At 36.4% G+C, this 16,312-nt stretch overlaps 1 protein-coding gene across 5 annotated transcripts in view; it reads right to left on the reverse strand.

The window, feature by feature from the left end:
- The window catches only part of LOC111085205 (coiled-coil domain-containing protein 151-like), a 43,999-nt gene that overhangs the window by 8,025 nt on the left and 19,662 nt on the right, over positions 1–16,312 (reverse strand). For all 5 annotated transcript variants that reach the window (XM_022382717.1, XM_022382718.1, XM_022382719.1 and 2 more), the window contains 4 exons: positions 9,072–9,326; positions 5,066–5,206; positions 4,217–4,377; positions 867–1,029 (listed from right to left, as the gene is read on the reverse strand). In XM_022382717.1, coding sequence (XP_022238425.1) covers positions 867–1,029; positions 4,217–4,377; positions 5,066–5,206; positions 9,072–9,326 — 720 coding nt within the window. The remainder of the gene's footprint in view (positions 1–866; positions 1,030–4,216; positions 4,378–5,065; positions 5,207–9,071; positions 9,327–16,312) is intronic.

Below are 16,312 nucleotides of genomic sequence, written 5' to 3' on the forward strand. Positions count from 1 at the left end.
AAGCTAAATTAAAAATTCACATAATAGAAAAACTACATTCAATAACAATCTCTGTTTATATAAAAATTTAAATATTTTCTATGGATCACTTCCACTCAGAATTTAAGTATATTTAAATATTCAAATTTTTTCTATAAATTATTTTCATTCAGAATGTAAGTAAATTCTTTATGCTTAAAGGTGGGTACAAAGTTATTCTAATGTCACAAAAAATACTAGTTTTTAGTTTATTCAAGATCCTGTCAACTACTAAGAATACTTAATGTCACATATTTTTTCAGAGACAAGCTTTATCAAATGAATATCTATATCAACTACCAAGATTATTTATTTCAAACTTATAATTCAAGGGCTAGGCCTTTTCTATAGGTTTGAATTAATGATGAACTTTGTGTCATGAATATTAAAGAACTAAGCTCTATACATAGGTCAGAATTAATCACCATAATGTCTGGTTTTAAGGTTATTCAAAATTTAAGCTTTAAGTTTTAAACTTATTAATGAATCAGAAGTGCTACAATGAACATCTAATGTATATAAGTTCAAACATAAATATTAATTTTCATTTAAAAAGTTAGGAATTTAATAATTTTAGTAACAATAAGCATACATATACCATAAAATACTTGGCAAGTAAAAACAGTCTCATCTACAAAAATTCAAACTTAACTATAAATAAAACAGCAGATATACACACAATAAACAGGTAAACCAACTTTTTGTTTTTTGAAGGTAGATACATTAATAGCTTTATTAAACAGGTTATTCATACAAGCTAGCTTTCTTGTAGTATATCTATATCTGTTGTATCTACAGTAGGAAAAAAAATTGTATTTCATGTTTGTTGTTTTTATGACATGACCTACTTTAAACATACGACTTTCAATTATTTCCAGCAAATGTTTTAGACCATCTTTAATGTTTGTCAACAGCTGAAACAACTGATCTGTCTTCAGTTGGTACTGAGCTTGCTTCTCTTCTTGTTCCTTCACCATCTGTTTACATTTCTCTATCCTCTCCAGTAGCTCACTGGAAGTTGTGATAAAAAACACCACTAATAATCACTGTAATATGTAAAGAAAAGAGAGCGTAATAAAAATAACTGTGAACAATTATTACTTAGTAACTACACATTGTCTATAGTTACTACATACTAAATGTTTTATTACTAGCATATTCGTAATAGTTTTCTAATCAATTTTTCAGTGCTTACAGTGTATCTACCCATGCTCTTAATATCTTTACACTTTTGGGGGAAACACCTGTATTGTAAGTTAACATTTACACATTCATAATCACTCTTTCTGGCAGATACATATATATCCTACTCTAAAATTAACATTTTCATACTATCAGTATTAATACTTTGGAGTGTAATATATTTTAAATTCAACATCTTCACATTAGTTGTATCAAAACTTTTCTTAGGAGAATACATCCTATCTTTAAGTTATATTTCCACTTTGTTTTAATATTTTTTTTCTTTTTGTCAAGTAGATACCTGTTACAAGATTTACCTTAGTATCTCTCCTTATGTGCATGTATAATTACATCTAGTTTACAACAGTAACCAGTTCTAATTTCTAAGTTATATGTACCAGTTATTCTTTCTAGGAAACAATCATAATATATGTATCTTACATTATCTATATCAGTAATTACTTTTAGTGATTACCTGTATTTTTCCATACACTTAGTACTCTACTTTAATCTGATCTATGTATATATATATAGATTTGTTTGTAATGCTCCTTTTCTCAGTAATGCCCAACTCTCTGTTTCTAACATTCTAGTTGGCTCAATGGTTTGTTTAAATCTGAAGTCTTGAGTTCAAATCCCAGTCAAGTGGGTATTTTTATAACTTTTTTAATTATTAACTCATCATATTTAGAACAAGATATTACATTATTAGGAAAAAATCAAAATAACATGATAGTTTACATTAGGGATTTGAATTATTTGTTAACCTTCAATTATAAAGACTGGGTGTCACAATGGTTATAGCGCTTGATTATAATTTGAAATTATCACATTCAAATCCCAGTCAAGTCAGGATTTTATGTTAATATTTTTATTATATTTATTTTTTTTATATATTTATTATCATATTTGCAACAAGATCTATGAATATTTGGCAAAATCCAAATACAATTACAGATTGCATTAAGGATAATGTCATATTACATAATAAACACCAGTGACTGTATGTGTCAAAAAACAATTTAAATATATTTTCAACCAATATCATTATTATTATTGATGTTTTTCACCTTCAGTAAAAGATTTTTTAAAACTTAGTCCGAACTTTATAAGCATTTTTTATGAAAAGTTGTATCTTCATGCATTTGCCATTCACCATAAAATTCATTGCCTTTGCCATCATAATTAGTAAATCGCAGGGTTAAACATTTGATCATATTGGAATATTTCTTTGAGAACTAGTTTTTTGGATAGTATAATCTATAAGGCTTTATCAAGAAGATCTGGACATAACATAAAAATTCTAATCAAGGACCACTTACAGGAGATGACCAAATATACACAAAAAATGCTGTTTTCATGAAATACTAAAAATAAGAATAAAAATTCTTTATACATATATTGTTACTATTATATAATTTATTTTTAGAAAACATATATTTAGGTTTAATTTTCAGAACAAAAATTACCTAGCGTTTACAGTCATATGATGAGCAGTCAGCTAATTTAATCATATTTTCCACAGGATGGATATTAACTAGAAAAATTTTGAATACTGATTACCTTTAAACAAACTTTCCTCTAAATATGTATACAAATAATTCTATCTGCATTTAGGCTTATCCTTTTAAAGTCTTCACATGCCTTTAATGCTTTTCCATATTACTTAAATCAATAGTTCTAGCCAGTTATAATCCATATCCTGCTATTATGATATTTGTATTAATTTCTATACCTACTGATTCCTTGTATTCTGGCTTACCCTTTACATTTTCATGTTAATTGTGTCAATCATTCTATCTAATGAAAGCCTTTATCTTAGCTATCTTTACATTTCCATGTTACTTGTATCAATTATTTTATCCACTGATTGCCTACAGTAAACATCTTTATCTCATTTTTATTTAAAAATCTTAATGATTCTTGTCTTATTCTTAATATCTTATGATATCGCTATCAATAATGTTTTCAGAAATTCCCACTGATTCTATTTATTTGTAAAAATTGCATGTTAGCAAACAAGCAATGGATTCACTTACAGGGAATGATAAGTTAATGAAGGAGATCAAGATGATGGGGAAAATAAACATTTTATTTTGGACATTTCGGATTATAAATAATCCATTTTCTAGGATTTCTGTGAAAAATGAAATACAAATAAATTTTGATGCATATACAGTGAAAAACAAAGAAACAACCAAGAGCATTGTCTAAGGTAAGTAAAAAGAAACTGAACAATTAAAAAAAGTTTCAATTGAAAAGATCTAGATTTGCCTAAATTTTGAAATTTTCCAAAGTAAAATGGATTATGAATGGCAGATATACACATTTGATAGGGGTAGATCAAGTGTTCATAGGCATGCATGGCAAGATAGCATTTAGTTTTGCCAACATAGGTGGCTGTACAGTCACGGCACATACTGTATGACCCATGGCTTAAGAAAGTGGTAGTTTCTCTTTATAAAGGAATAAATCATTTAACATGATATATATGTTTAATTGAGGGTAGTTGTATGAATTGTAGGCTCTATCTTCAAAATCAAGGAATAATGTCATTTGCAGCATTTGGAAATATTGGGTGGTTTGCTTTCTGGAATAAAAGTTGGTGTTTAAGAAGTTATATGTGAGTTTTTCTAGCAAGGTTTTAGAGTATCTGGTTTATTTCATGATGTTATGTGAAAATGTTATTCTAGAGTGGAGAGTCTGGTAGTTCCAGCAACGTCAGTAGGCTATATTAAGAAGACAAGAAATAAGATCTTGTTTATAATGGAAAGAAATTAAAATATCAATAAAAGTTTACTTGCCCAAGATAGGCATAGAGAAACCACTGCCAGAATGTCTAGAAGAAGGGAAAGTTAGGTTATTTCTACTTCACAGGTGAATCGTATATTTGGGTGCTATGAGTTTAAATATATCAAAAATTTTGAAATGTGTTCTTTCGAGAGAAAAATATTGAAAGCATCATCCATATGATACTCCTTGCTACTTATTCCCTTATTCTTTATGTAGTACCAACCTCTGTATTTTACTTCCTTGAACTCCTTTTAAATCTTCAAGTTCAGCTTCAGTCATAGCTTTGACTTCATTTAGTTGAGTTAGCTCACCTTCTACTTGCTTTTTAAGCTTCTCAAGATTAATTTTTGTCTCCTGTTGCATAACAAAACGATCTTCAATTTCCTAAGAAACAGAAAAATCAATAAATTGATACTGCAAGTATATTCTATCATTTACAATAGTCTGCCTTCTTTTTTTTCATGCATTACTGTAACATATGATATAAATTTTTTTAAATATGCTAAATAAGCCCTATGAAAATATTGCTTACAAAAACTCCAGAGGTACGTATAGAAATGTTTATGAAATCACATGAGCATAAAAGATATGATGGCTTGATTTCTCAACAAATCAAGCTAATATAGCTAAATTACAAAAACATTTATTGAACATCTTTGCTAAAATATGGTGGAAAGAAACTTGATATCCCAAAGTGCTCTTCAACATGATCCTATATGCTTTCTAAGCATTTATGTTTGGGTGACATTACAAAAAGACTTGAAAATTATTTCATACTGTATATCAGTTATTGAATAACTTCTATAACGAAACAAATTTCTAAATCATAATTTTCATATGGTTACAAGTAATCAACTAAATTAGGTTTCATATTACAATAACCATATAAAATCTTATGAAAGTTATAGCTATATTTTATTGTTAAGAGTGGAAAAAAAAACATTATGAACATTATTTGGAGAATATATAAGATAAAGAGCTTAACAAGTATAATTAAACTATCTGTAACCATAAAGTTGATAATTATATTGTTGTTTAGCATCAATTAGCTTATTCCTTGATGAATGTTTACCTTAATGTCTGCCACTCGAGTCACTTCTTTAATTTTTAGGAAAACTTTCTCATACTTGATGAATTCCTTCTCTTGTTCTCCTTTGCATGCTTGAAGTTGTTCTACTACACTTGGAGATTCAGGCAAGACAGAGATGACTTGCTAAAAAAAATTCAATGTTTCCATAAATATAACTATCTAACTGGTAACGGTAAAAATGCCACACAATTTGTTATTCAATAATACACTGACAACTCCAACTGCTGAATAAAAAATACTTTTACCTCAAACGACTTAATGAAATCTGGGTACTAGTAAAAATGCCATCACATCTGCCACTAACCAAAATATATTATTGCCTCAAAAACAAAGAATCTAGTACTCCACAAAATTCTATCACACCTGAAAGAGAAATACAGGTCTCTGAAAGTTTCCTAATTGAAACATGAAATGATAAAATCGTTTTTCAATACTGAAAAATCAGCCCATCTTTTTCCAATATAACAAAAAAAAAGAGAAAAAATACTAATAAGACACCTGTAATACATTCAACAGCATTTTTCTGTGAGAAATTGAAAACCTCTTGATCAACAAGTGAACCTCTATTAATTCTTCTAGAAAAGAAAAAAAGAAGATATAATCAAATCCTAGGGAAAGAGATGAGACAAAGACTAAAACTTGAAGAACGAGCATGTACCTCTTCTCCAAGGATGGAGGAATTCACTCTAACACACTGGAGGAAAAGCCATTGTCCACCACCTCAGTGACTGGAAACTTGGTGTGGTAAAGACTCTCTAGTTCCACTAGTAAAATCTGTGGGGTAATGTGCATATGGGAGTCCTGAGGTAGAGTGCAATAGGTGAACCAAGTTCCCTAAATTTTTTAAAAGCAAACCGACCCTGATTTATTCAATCTGATAATAGGCAGGGATGGGCAGGATCCCCTTATGCTTTACTCATGATAGTCCATGAGTGGTGGTCTAGCATAGTACTGTAATACCACATGGTCAGCTCCTAGGTGGTCTTATCGAACACCTCATTTCTACGGAGCCTGTTCCAACCTGTATTGAAGTACATTGAAATAGTGGTTGGTAGTGCAGAATTGGTTTGATAAAAAGTGGGATCCTGTGCAAATGAGGTAAGGGACCCTGAAAGGTAAAGAAGAGACAAGTGTAGCAATGAAAATACTCACCCCACTGAATAATCTAGTGGAAGTGGTTAAGATAGCTACAGGGTGTAGTTGAACACCTTCTGATAAAGATACTGCCAGATCATGCAAATAATGTGAGATAAAGGTATTCGGGGAGGTCTACATACCAGCTCATACAATGTCCTCCAGCAGGCAATTCAACCTGGCTGCTAAGGACATAGAAATGTGACTAATATGATTAGACATGACTCGTGAAAGATTTCTTGCCTTCAAAAAGAGCCTAGAATAAGCAATATGGAACAATTTCCTATCAACTTTGTCAATGTAACCAAAAGTGAATCCTGGGAAACTGAATGAATAAAAAGTCATTGTCTAGTCACTCTAAAAGCACTAGTGTAGGCAACAAACCTTGAAAACCCTCACTGGAGAGAACAAGAGATCCAACCTGATCGGCCATTGAAGTGAGAAATAGTGATCAGGTGAATTGTGAAAAGGATATATTCCCTTCTGTGGCTGACAGTATCGTTGGGAAGATGAACCGGGCTGAAGACATAGGTAAAATGATAAAGTATCCTGTGGATGATCAGCACAAACCACTCCAATTGGCAAGATCAGTAGGTTAGCAACCATAAAAAATAAACCTTCAGGTAAAGGTGATACATGACATATGATGCTAAGGTCACAAATAGGTGTTGAGAAAGGGCATGTACCGTAACCTTAATATACCAATTAGTTAACTGGAATGGTCATTTGGAACAAAAGACTTAAAGTGACTTGAGAAAGCCAGAGAGTACTAGGGACCCAAAGAAGTTTTGTCTCGAGTATCACAAAGGCTACTGTGTATAGAACGATTGTGGAAGATGCAAAACCCTTGCCAAAAAGTCAGGTCAAAAAATGAGTTATGGTTGGCACTTCTGAGTGAAGTGGGTGCAACCTCTTCTCAATACACAATTGCCAAAATGTGTGCCATTTCCATTAAAAATGTCCATCGCAGGACTAAGCAAAGCCTGAGACTGATACATGGCAACTCTAGAAATTAAACCCCAACTTCCATGCCTGAAGCATGAGCTTCTGGATAGCAGGGTGTACCATGTCATATCATGGTTTCCTCCATAGAGATGGCCAAAGAGGAAGTGAAAGAGGTGGGTACTCCCTAAGGTACCACAGAAGAAGAAACCATGGTGTAGCTGCCAATCTGATGCTATCAACAGGACCTGATTATAGGTTGGAGCAAATCATAGTAAGTACCTTGGGTTACATATGAATTGGAAGGAATTCCAAGATGGTAATTCCATCCTGACAGAATGCATCTGTTGCCAAAGCCCGAAGGTGAGGTACTGAGGACCAAATAGCCTGATACTATAGACCAGAAAAATCGATGACTGGACACCCATCTCCTATCTCTGAGACCTAACAACCGAAGGGAACAAAACCCTGGAAAAACTAGCACAACACACTCTCTCTCTACCCCTAGACCAACCAAACTCTGATAGCCATAGATCTGCTGAAGATAGAAACCCTACAGGTTGGGTGGATAATGATGTTGAAAATGTGAATTGCACAACTAATCTCAACTCAAGAACCTGTAGTGCCCATGAATTCAAAGGGTAAAGTTACCCCCACATCAAGAAATTCTCAGAGCCTAGCCCTCACAGACCTTGAAGGCATACAATAATCCCAACACCAACAGCAGTGCTCCGACTGAGCAGTGGAACTCGTGGATATGGACAGAATCTATTCTGGGTACCCATATAACGAGGGGCTAATGTCAGAAGTCGGGGCCCTTCAAAAGGGGTGGAACTAAAGGGGCTCCAATAAAAGTCGAGCTGTCAATAACAACATGGAAGCCGACAACTGAACCAATGAGCATGCTAACAATGGTTCCAGCTTGTCATTAATGAAGTTGTAGATCCTGAGAGTCTTCCAACAAGGTTTAGTTTTAGGAAAACAACACGTTGGATGTTAAAGTTGTAAGTCTGTAGTTATACCTCTGTCCCTGTAGGAGACATTGATCTATTCAGGTGAACTACCAACTCCACCTTAGAACCCCTAATTTCAAGGAGCAGATGTATTTGAGTCAAACTATATGTCCACCTGGCAGTGGTAGGCTAAATCACATAGTTCTGATGACCGTGGCAGTTAAAGCCTAGCTGTCCCGTCTCGTACTGTGCAGTAAACCTCCCTGCATGAACCATAATGTTTGTAGATGGAAAGAAAACTAAATATCTGCGACAAAAAAATAAGCCACAGAAAAATGCATGGTTGCCATTTTTCATCATCATGTTAGCTATTGTGATTTTAAAAACTAGTCTTCATGGTTGACAATCAAATATATTGGTAGCTCAAATTTGATAGGACCCAAGAACACGTGTAATGTATTTCCTGACAGCAACTTATATCCAATTAACACACTGTATACACAATGAGAATGAAATATATCAGTTTAAACGGACTTATTTTACCACGGGAATAGTTGTTTTTATCCTTCCAATACTGATTGAAGAAACAACGAACATTACATTTATAACTCATCACCTTCCTATTACATTTGAGACAACCTGTATATTACCATTTGTAAATTGTTGATTACAAAACACTTGAAGTCTTCCATGACACTGATTTTCGGATTATCCACTAACAATATTACATTTTAACCTGAGAGTTAATGCTTTTGTTTATCTCTCAATTGTGATAAGGTAATTCAGTTTAACCTTCTCAAGAAGAATGTCATATAGAATACAACATGTTTTTACATACATTAAAGTTCAATCATACTTTACCAAATAAACATTAAAACAAAATTTAAATATGTTGAAAGGTAAATAAATGTATTTTTCATTGTATTTCACAATACTAATGTTTCAATAAGCCCTCTCACCTTCCTGGGACTCACTTCACTTCTGCTCACCAAACTTCGGTGCTGTTGAGCTGTATTACGATATTCTGACAGAATTTTGTCTTTGTGTCGTTTAATTTCAACAGCCATTTCCTCTTGTTCACTAAGAACTGACTGTGTTGCTTTTTTAATGGCAAGTGCTTTCTCTTGAGCAGCTTGTAGTTTTTCAATTTCAGCCTGCTGTTCATTTATTTCTTCTTCCAACTTGTCTACTTGTATCTTAAAGATTATTTGTTCCTATAAAATAATGAAAATATTAAGTTTCAGATTAAAATGCACACACACACACACAAAGTAAACACTTGTAAAGATACCAGCATAAGATCTAATATAAAAAGGTAAACATTATCTAAAAACTTTCCCTAACTACAAACATCATATATATCCAGAAAAAAGTAAAATCTAAGATAGGACCCAACATGTTTTGAGAAAAAGAATCATATTATAAAATGATCACCTTAATAAACTTAAGATTCTGAGATCAATGATGTAATGTAACAAAGGTAAATCCAGCATAATAAGCTCTTGCTATTTTGAAACATGAACAGTCAATTCACTGTTGGAATGCAATATATTAAAAATCACTGCTAGAAAACCACTGGCCTTAATTTTAATCACTCAGAAAAATAATTCTGGCTCATTTCCATAACTGCATAATGGTGAATGAGTGATTACAGAGTCTGTGTCAGGATTTTTAAAAAATCAACCTGAATTGTAACTGCATGTAATTGCTTGTAGATGCTATAGAAAAATCCACCTAAATGAGCTTGGATGCATGTCTAGAATAAATTACTTGGAATTCCAAAAATAAATGTTTAACTAACAGAGTCATAACTGATTACAGTGTAGCATCTGCTAGAAACAATCACAAAGACTCATCTGTATAGAATATTGAATAAATAAAATGAATGATGGGAATACTGTGCAAGGAAATTGTATCAAAGTTATCTAAGTAGCAATATATGTTAGAAAAAAAAATCATCTATGTTTTAAATGGGTAACAGTACAACTTCACTAGATATAAACAACTCTAACCTGTGTAAGAGAATGTTGAATGAATAGGAACAACTTCAAAGACAAGCACATGTTAGAAAAAAAAATCATCTATGTTTTAAATGGGTGACAGTACAACTTCACTAGATATAAACAACTCTAACCTGTGTAAGAGAATGTTGAATGAATAGGAACAACTTCAAAGACTAGCACGAATAAGAGAATTTTGAATAAATGGCTGTTAAACAGTGATAGTAACTAGCAACAAATCTTATAGATAAGAGTATTAGCTTCTAACAGTTCTCAACAGTGTAAGATACTGACGAATAGGAAAGCTAGAACCTATACTTAAAACTTGCTAGAATGGTTAATAGCGTTCATATAAATCACTACTTTGTCTAACATTTATGACATACAGGCATACCAAATGTCTTATACCTGCTTTAATTATACAGGAATTTTTAAAAGTTCTTGTTTATCTAGTTTCTATGCAGTTTTACTAAGCATAAAAATGTGGTCCTAGAAAATCACTAAGATTGCCTTATTCTAGTTGTTTTGCTTCTTTGTTGTCTATATTAGATAATGTCTATTATGCCCATATATATATATATAGCAGTCACATACAGTATCTAGGTTAAAAGGATTAGTGACTGTAATACCCTTTGCTAGAGGATGTGCTGTTATCTGATTGTTACAACTGATCAATTCTTTGAGAGCACAAAAATCATGAGGTGACACTATTGTCTGGACAGAGAAACTGAGGTTATTTCTTAAATTCAAGCATGATTTCTTGGTCTGAATTTTTTATTAACTGAAAATTCAAGATTATTGTTTTTAGTTCAATGGAAGTGTTTCCTGAGAGAAGGAAAGCTGTGGAACTAATTACAATCCAGTAAAGGGACTGTCTTTTTATGTTTGCAAGTACATATGCTGCATTTTGTTTAATTTGTTCCATGATAAAGATTATGTTCATTTTGTTAAACTCATCCAGTCCCATTACTTCACATACACTAAAAAAAACACAGTAAAGTAATGAAAGTTATAATTTTCTTAAATAAAAATGTATTTCTAATGGGTACTTCCCTCCTCTCACAAGATTAGCTTTTCTCTTTTGGTGCTGCCCTCTATATGGAAACTTTTTTCAGAAACGCATGCCACAAGCCTTCATCCTCTCTCTGTTGGAATCCAAAGTTTCAACACGTCTCTCATGCAAATCATCATGCTTCACTTCTCCACCAACAGGAGAACACTACTATCACATGACACGTGTTACTCTCTCTATGTGCCACTACTGAACTATCACTTTGAAGTTTGGCAGAAGACGTGAGCACCAGAAGATTGTGGGGAGGATGAGTGGGAAGTGTGAGAAGAGGGATGTACCTATCGGAAACACATTTTAATTTAGGAAAATTATAACTTCCGATAACTTACTCTCCCTCCACTCACATGATTAGCTTGAATCTCACACTGAAATGAAGAATGGACTGGTGCAAGAGACTCACAGATGTATCCCCTAAAAGCATCCAGAGGACACCCCCAAAATGAGAGGAACAGATCAGATAATCTGAGGAGGGGTACTGCCCCACATCTGAGCCAGGTATCTCTTTGCCAGGAACATCGAGATGATCAGGAGGACCATATATTGCAGAACATTAAAGGGAGCATATCCGCATTGGAGAGAATAGCTTAGCAATGTAATCTTAAACAGAAATCAGAATCACTCAATCCCACAATGGAAAGTGGGTGAGGATGTGTCCCATGGTGTAGAATGGCTTGGGCATGACGAACTGTACTCGGTAAGTCAACTACATTTAAAACCTCATTTGCTGGGAAATGACATCCTCGCGAGGGTAAGATGAGGATCATACCATCTTCACCTCAAGTCCCAAAGTCATAAGGGAACCTAACACTTGACTCCAAGGACTCCTAGGGTAGACTAATGCCAGGGATCCGGGAATGTGTCATCCAGAATCTGAGGGAAGTCAATTACATGCACTCAATCCCCGCGACTGTGAGGCCAGCCCAAAATGACCTCAGGAAAGTAACAACCTTGTCATCCAATGAAGATAAACCCAGGAAAGAAGTGGAAACAGGCCACATAGACCTTCTGTGACCCACAACACAGAAAACAAGTTGAGAGGGGGAAGATTGACAACCTAAAACGTGTATGAGGACTTATGTGATTGGTTTCCTCGAACTCCAAAACCTCACTCACTGGCTACCAACATCCACACAAGGGTAGGAGAACGGCACCCAATCGGAGGGGTCAATTGCATTTGGGCATCTCAACTACGGAAAATAGTTACTCATCCAGAGGATTTTGAAACTCCATCTACACAAGCAGAACGTCACTGCCCTACTCTGAACTGAATGGTTATAGCCATCTTTGTGGAACCCATCCAGCAGGTTGCCTCCATGGTCAACTACCCCAGCAGCTTTGAACTGGTAAGTGGTAAGGACTCCTGTACTCCACTAGAAGAAAGGGAGAAAAGTGTGGTGGAAAGAAAGTGCAGTGGGTGATCATAAAACCCTATTTTGAAAAGCAGACCACAGCGATTTATTCAATCTAAGCATGGCTGGGATTGGCAACAATCCCCTTCTTCTTTATTCATGCCATTCATGGGTAGTATGGTCTGGAATGGGCATGTTATGATGCAATTATCATGAGAAATTTACACTCTAGTGATCTTGTGAAACACCCTATCTCAAAGGTGAGTGTACATAGCCATGGAAAATGTATAAGAATCAACATACAGAATACATGGTCTGGCACCACTCGCCACAGAGCAGGATCCAAAGTGAAGCTGAAGCAGGGGCACCTGAAAGAAAAGAAAGCATCAGTGAGGACTTACCTTGTGTCACAGCCACGCCAAAGTCTGTAGAATAGCCTCAGGCGGCAGGCGATACCCCGAGTAAGCAGAAACAGCGATGTGGAGTAGGTAGTGGGACATGAATGTTTGCGGAGTCGTCCACATGCCGATCTTAGAATCTCTTCCAATGGCTGATGAAGACGAGAGGCAAGGTAAAAGAGCAGGTGACAGATTTGATGTGAAGAAACATGAAAAAGGAAGGAGACAAGAAGGAATAGACCAACTGGATCAAACATCGAACCCAATTGGTCAAGGTAACCAGGGGAAGATCACAGGAAGAGGAAGGTTGCCAAGGGATAAAAAAAGGTGGGAATGAGAACACTGGAAGGAAGCCATGTGAGCAATATAACAATGGAAGGCACAGACAGGACGGAAGAGTCTATCTGGATCAGGACGAGGGTAGAAATGAGATATAGAAGATAGGCAGATAGGAGAAAAGGAGAACTGACCTTCTCAAGCTGCTGAGGTCTTGGAAAGGAAAGCATGATCTGGATAAAGGATAAGGTAGGAGGAGTGGTATAAGGTCCTGGTGATGTCGAGGGCAAAAATATCCAACCTACAATGCCTGCAGGCCAGGAGGAGGAGGAAATACAGCTTTTAAGAGAGGTAAAACAGGGAGCACATAGACAGAGGTTTGAACAGAAACAAAGTGAGGGCATGAAGGACCATGTTAATGTCCAAGTCTGGGAGCAACAGCTGCCTCAGTGGCCAACAGAACCAGAAGAAACGGATCAACATGGAAATTGCAGGGGAAGCAATAACCCTGTGGAAGCAGGAGAAACTGAATGTATGGTACATGACACACCATCAAACTATTGTGATGTGTGTGGGCCCAATAAAGAATATCCATAGTGAAAAAACATAGGGATCTGGACCAGGTTCCACCTTGGTTATTGATATAAGCCACCACCAAGAGATTATTTGTGATTGATGGTGGTGGCAAAGGCATTGATATGGGGCATATCCAGATGCAGACAGAGCCACCAAAAAACAGCAGGATGCAGGGACCACTCCATGGGATAAACGTGATCTGGTCGGGAAAGATGATTGGATACAAGATTGCAAGCACCCGGTACATGATACACCATCAAACTATTGTGATATGTGTGGGCCCAATAAAGAATATCCATAGTGAAAAAACATAGGGATCTGGACCAGGTGCCACCTTGGTTATTGATATAAGCTACCATGGTAGAATTGTTGGAATGGATCATAACCAACCAGTGGCTGGCAAGAGAAAGAAAGTGATCCAAAGCCCAATGAACAGTGAGAAGCTTGAGAACATTAATGTGAAGAGAACTCTTCTCCACAGAATAATGACCCAAAACCTCCTGGTGATCCATCCAGGCACTCCAGCCCTGAAGGGATGCATGCATGAACAGATGTAAATCTGACTGCATAGGAGGAAGCAGGACCCCCTCTGACACGTGGGCCCTGTTCAACCACCAATGGAGATTGTCTACAAGGGATGAGGGAAGGGATATAGAAGTATTGAAGGGATCCCTTGCAAGATTCCATTGATTGTGAAGAATCTGCTGAAGAAACCACATATGGGCTCTGGCCAGGGGTATGAGAGGGTCATGGAGGACCACATTCCCAAAAGTAATAGAACCTTGTGAGTTGTAAGTGAGGGAACAGACAGGGATTTCTGAACGGCCCATTCCATAGAATAGAGCCGAAGAGGAGAAGGTTGGGCCCAACTGCGATGGGTGTTGAAGAAAACATTCAAATGGATAAGGTATTGGGTAAAACAAAGGAAAGACTTTTCTAACATGACCAACCAGCTCACCCGCGCAGCTACGGCCAGGAGCTGACGAGTGTGACAGTCCGATTCCCATTGGAATAAGCAAGAAGAAGCTAGTTATCCATATAAACATGGAAGCGCAACCCCATGGCATGAATATGTTGATCAAAGGAGTGGACCACACAACAAACCACTTATGGTGCTGAGGCTAGGCTGAAAGGTGAGGCATGAAACTGGTACACAACCCACAATGGACAAACCGAATATATGGACGGGAACGATCTGCTACAGCAATGTGTAGGTAAGCATTGGAAATGTCCAACTTGGTCATCCAAAGACCTGGAGAAAATGCCCACCGAAGAGATTGATATGTCTCCATGGTAAAGCAAGGAGTGTGAACATACTGATTGAGATGGGATAAATCGATGACAGGACACCAGTTCCCAGTCTTCTTGGGAACCACAAACAGGCAGAAGTAAAAATTCTCCTGAACCTGGTGGAACTGGTTCAATCGCCTGTTGTCCGATGAGGTCCTGAACTGCCACTGACAGATGCTGGCATGTCAAGGGACCCTGAGAAGAAGGGAAGGAAACGGGAACATGTATAATGGAGGAAGAGAGAGAAAGGAGATTATGTCTCCCTCCAAGAGCACCTTGTGAACCCAGACATCAGTGAAAAAAGATCTCCACAGATGAAAGAAGTTCAGGAGACGAGTCCCCATTGGGCCCGAATTATGTGTCGTCAAGTAAATCGCCGAACCATGGCACCGTGGGATGGTGGGACAGAAAAGGTCGGGGGGACAAGAATCAGTGCCATGGTTGGTCCTGACTGTGACAAACAAGCTACCAATTTAGTAAGGGTAGAATGTTGATGGGCCGAGGCCACCTGCAATTCCAGACTCAGGAACCGATTCAAACAAATAATGCCACAAAACCGGTGCCATGTGGAAGTGCCTCAGATAAGGAGCCTGGAGATGGGTATGGGCCAAAACTGCATCTCTGGCGCAAGAGGTCCCAACAACAAACAAACCATGTTTGAAGCACAAGAGCCGAAGACGACAGACGAGCCAACATAAATGTAAGGATAGAGAGGATTTCAGCAGAAAACCCCTCAGGGTTCCTGTGAAGAGCCTCTAACAGAAGGTGAAGGGAGGAAAGGTACTTTAACAGGGTCATGAGTGTGAGATGAAGGTGAGAAAGTTGAGCTTGAGTAAGTTAGACAGGGTAATGCGGGTTCACCCCCCTAAACAGGTAGAACCAATCCCAACAACTGTTGGTTGAGAAAAGGACAGTCTGCCCAATGATAAGCAAGGATGGACTGATCTGAAGTCCATAGGGGACCAGGTATACTAATGCCCTCCTCCAGCTTAGAGACAAATCAGTCCACGTGAACCCTAATATCAGAGAGGATGGGGTAATACTAAGTAGGGTTGGGAAATTGTTTCATGTAAGATAAAAGGTCTAGGATCATAGAAACAGGAGTAAGAAACAAAACATCACATACCTGAGAGATAAAGTCTGAAAAAACCGATGACGGATGAGCTGAATCATCAGGTAGTGAATGGAATCATGTGGCAAACTCCAGGGGAGGATGGAACAAATGATCGAAATCGTTTT

Source organism: Limulus polyphemus, unplaced genomic scaffold, assembly GCF_000517525.1.
Source record: "Limulus polyphemus unplaced genomic scaffold, Limulus_polyphemus-2.1.2 Scaffold273, whole genome shotgun sequence".
Taxonomy (NCBI): Eukaryota; Metazoa; Arthropoda; class Merostomata; order Xiphosura; family Limulidae; genus Limulus; species Limulus polyphemus.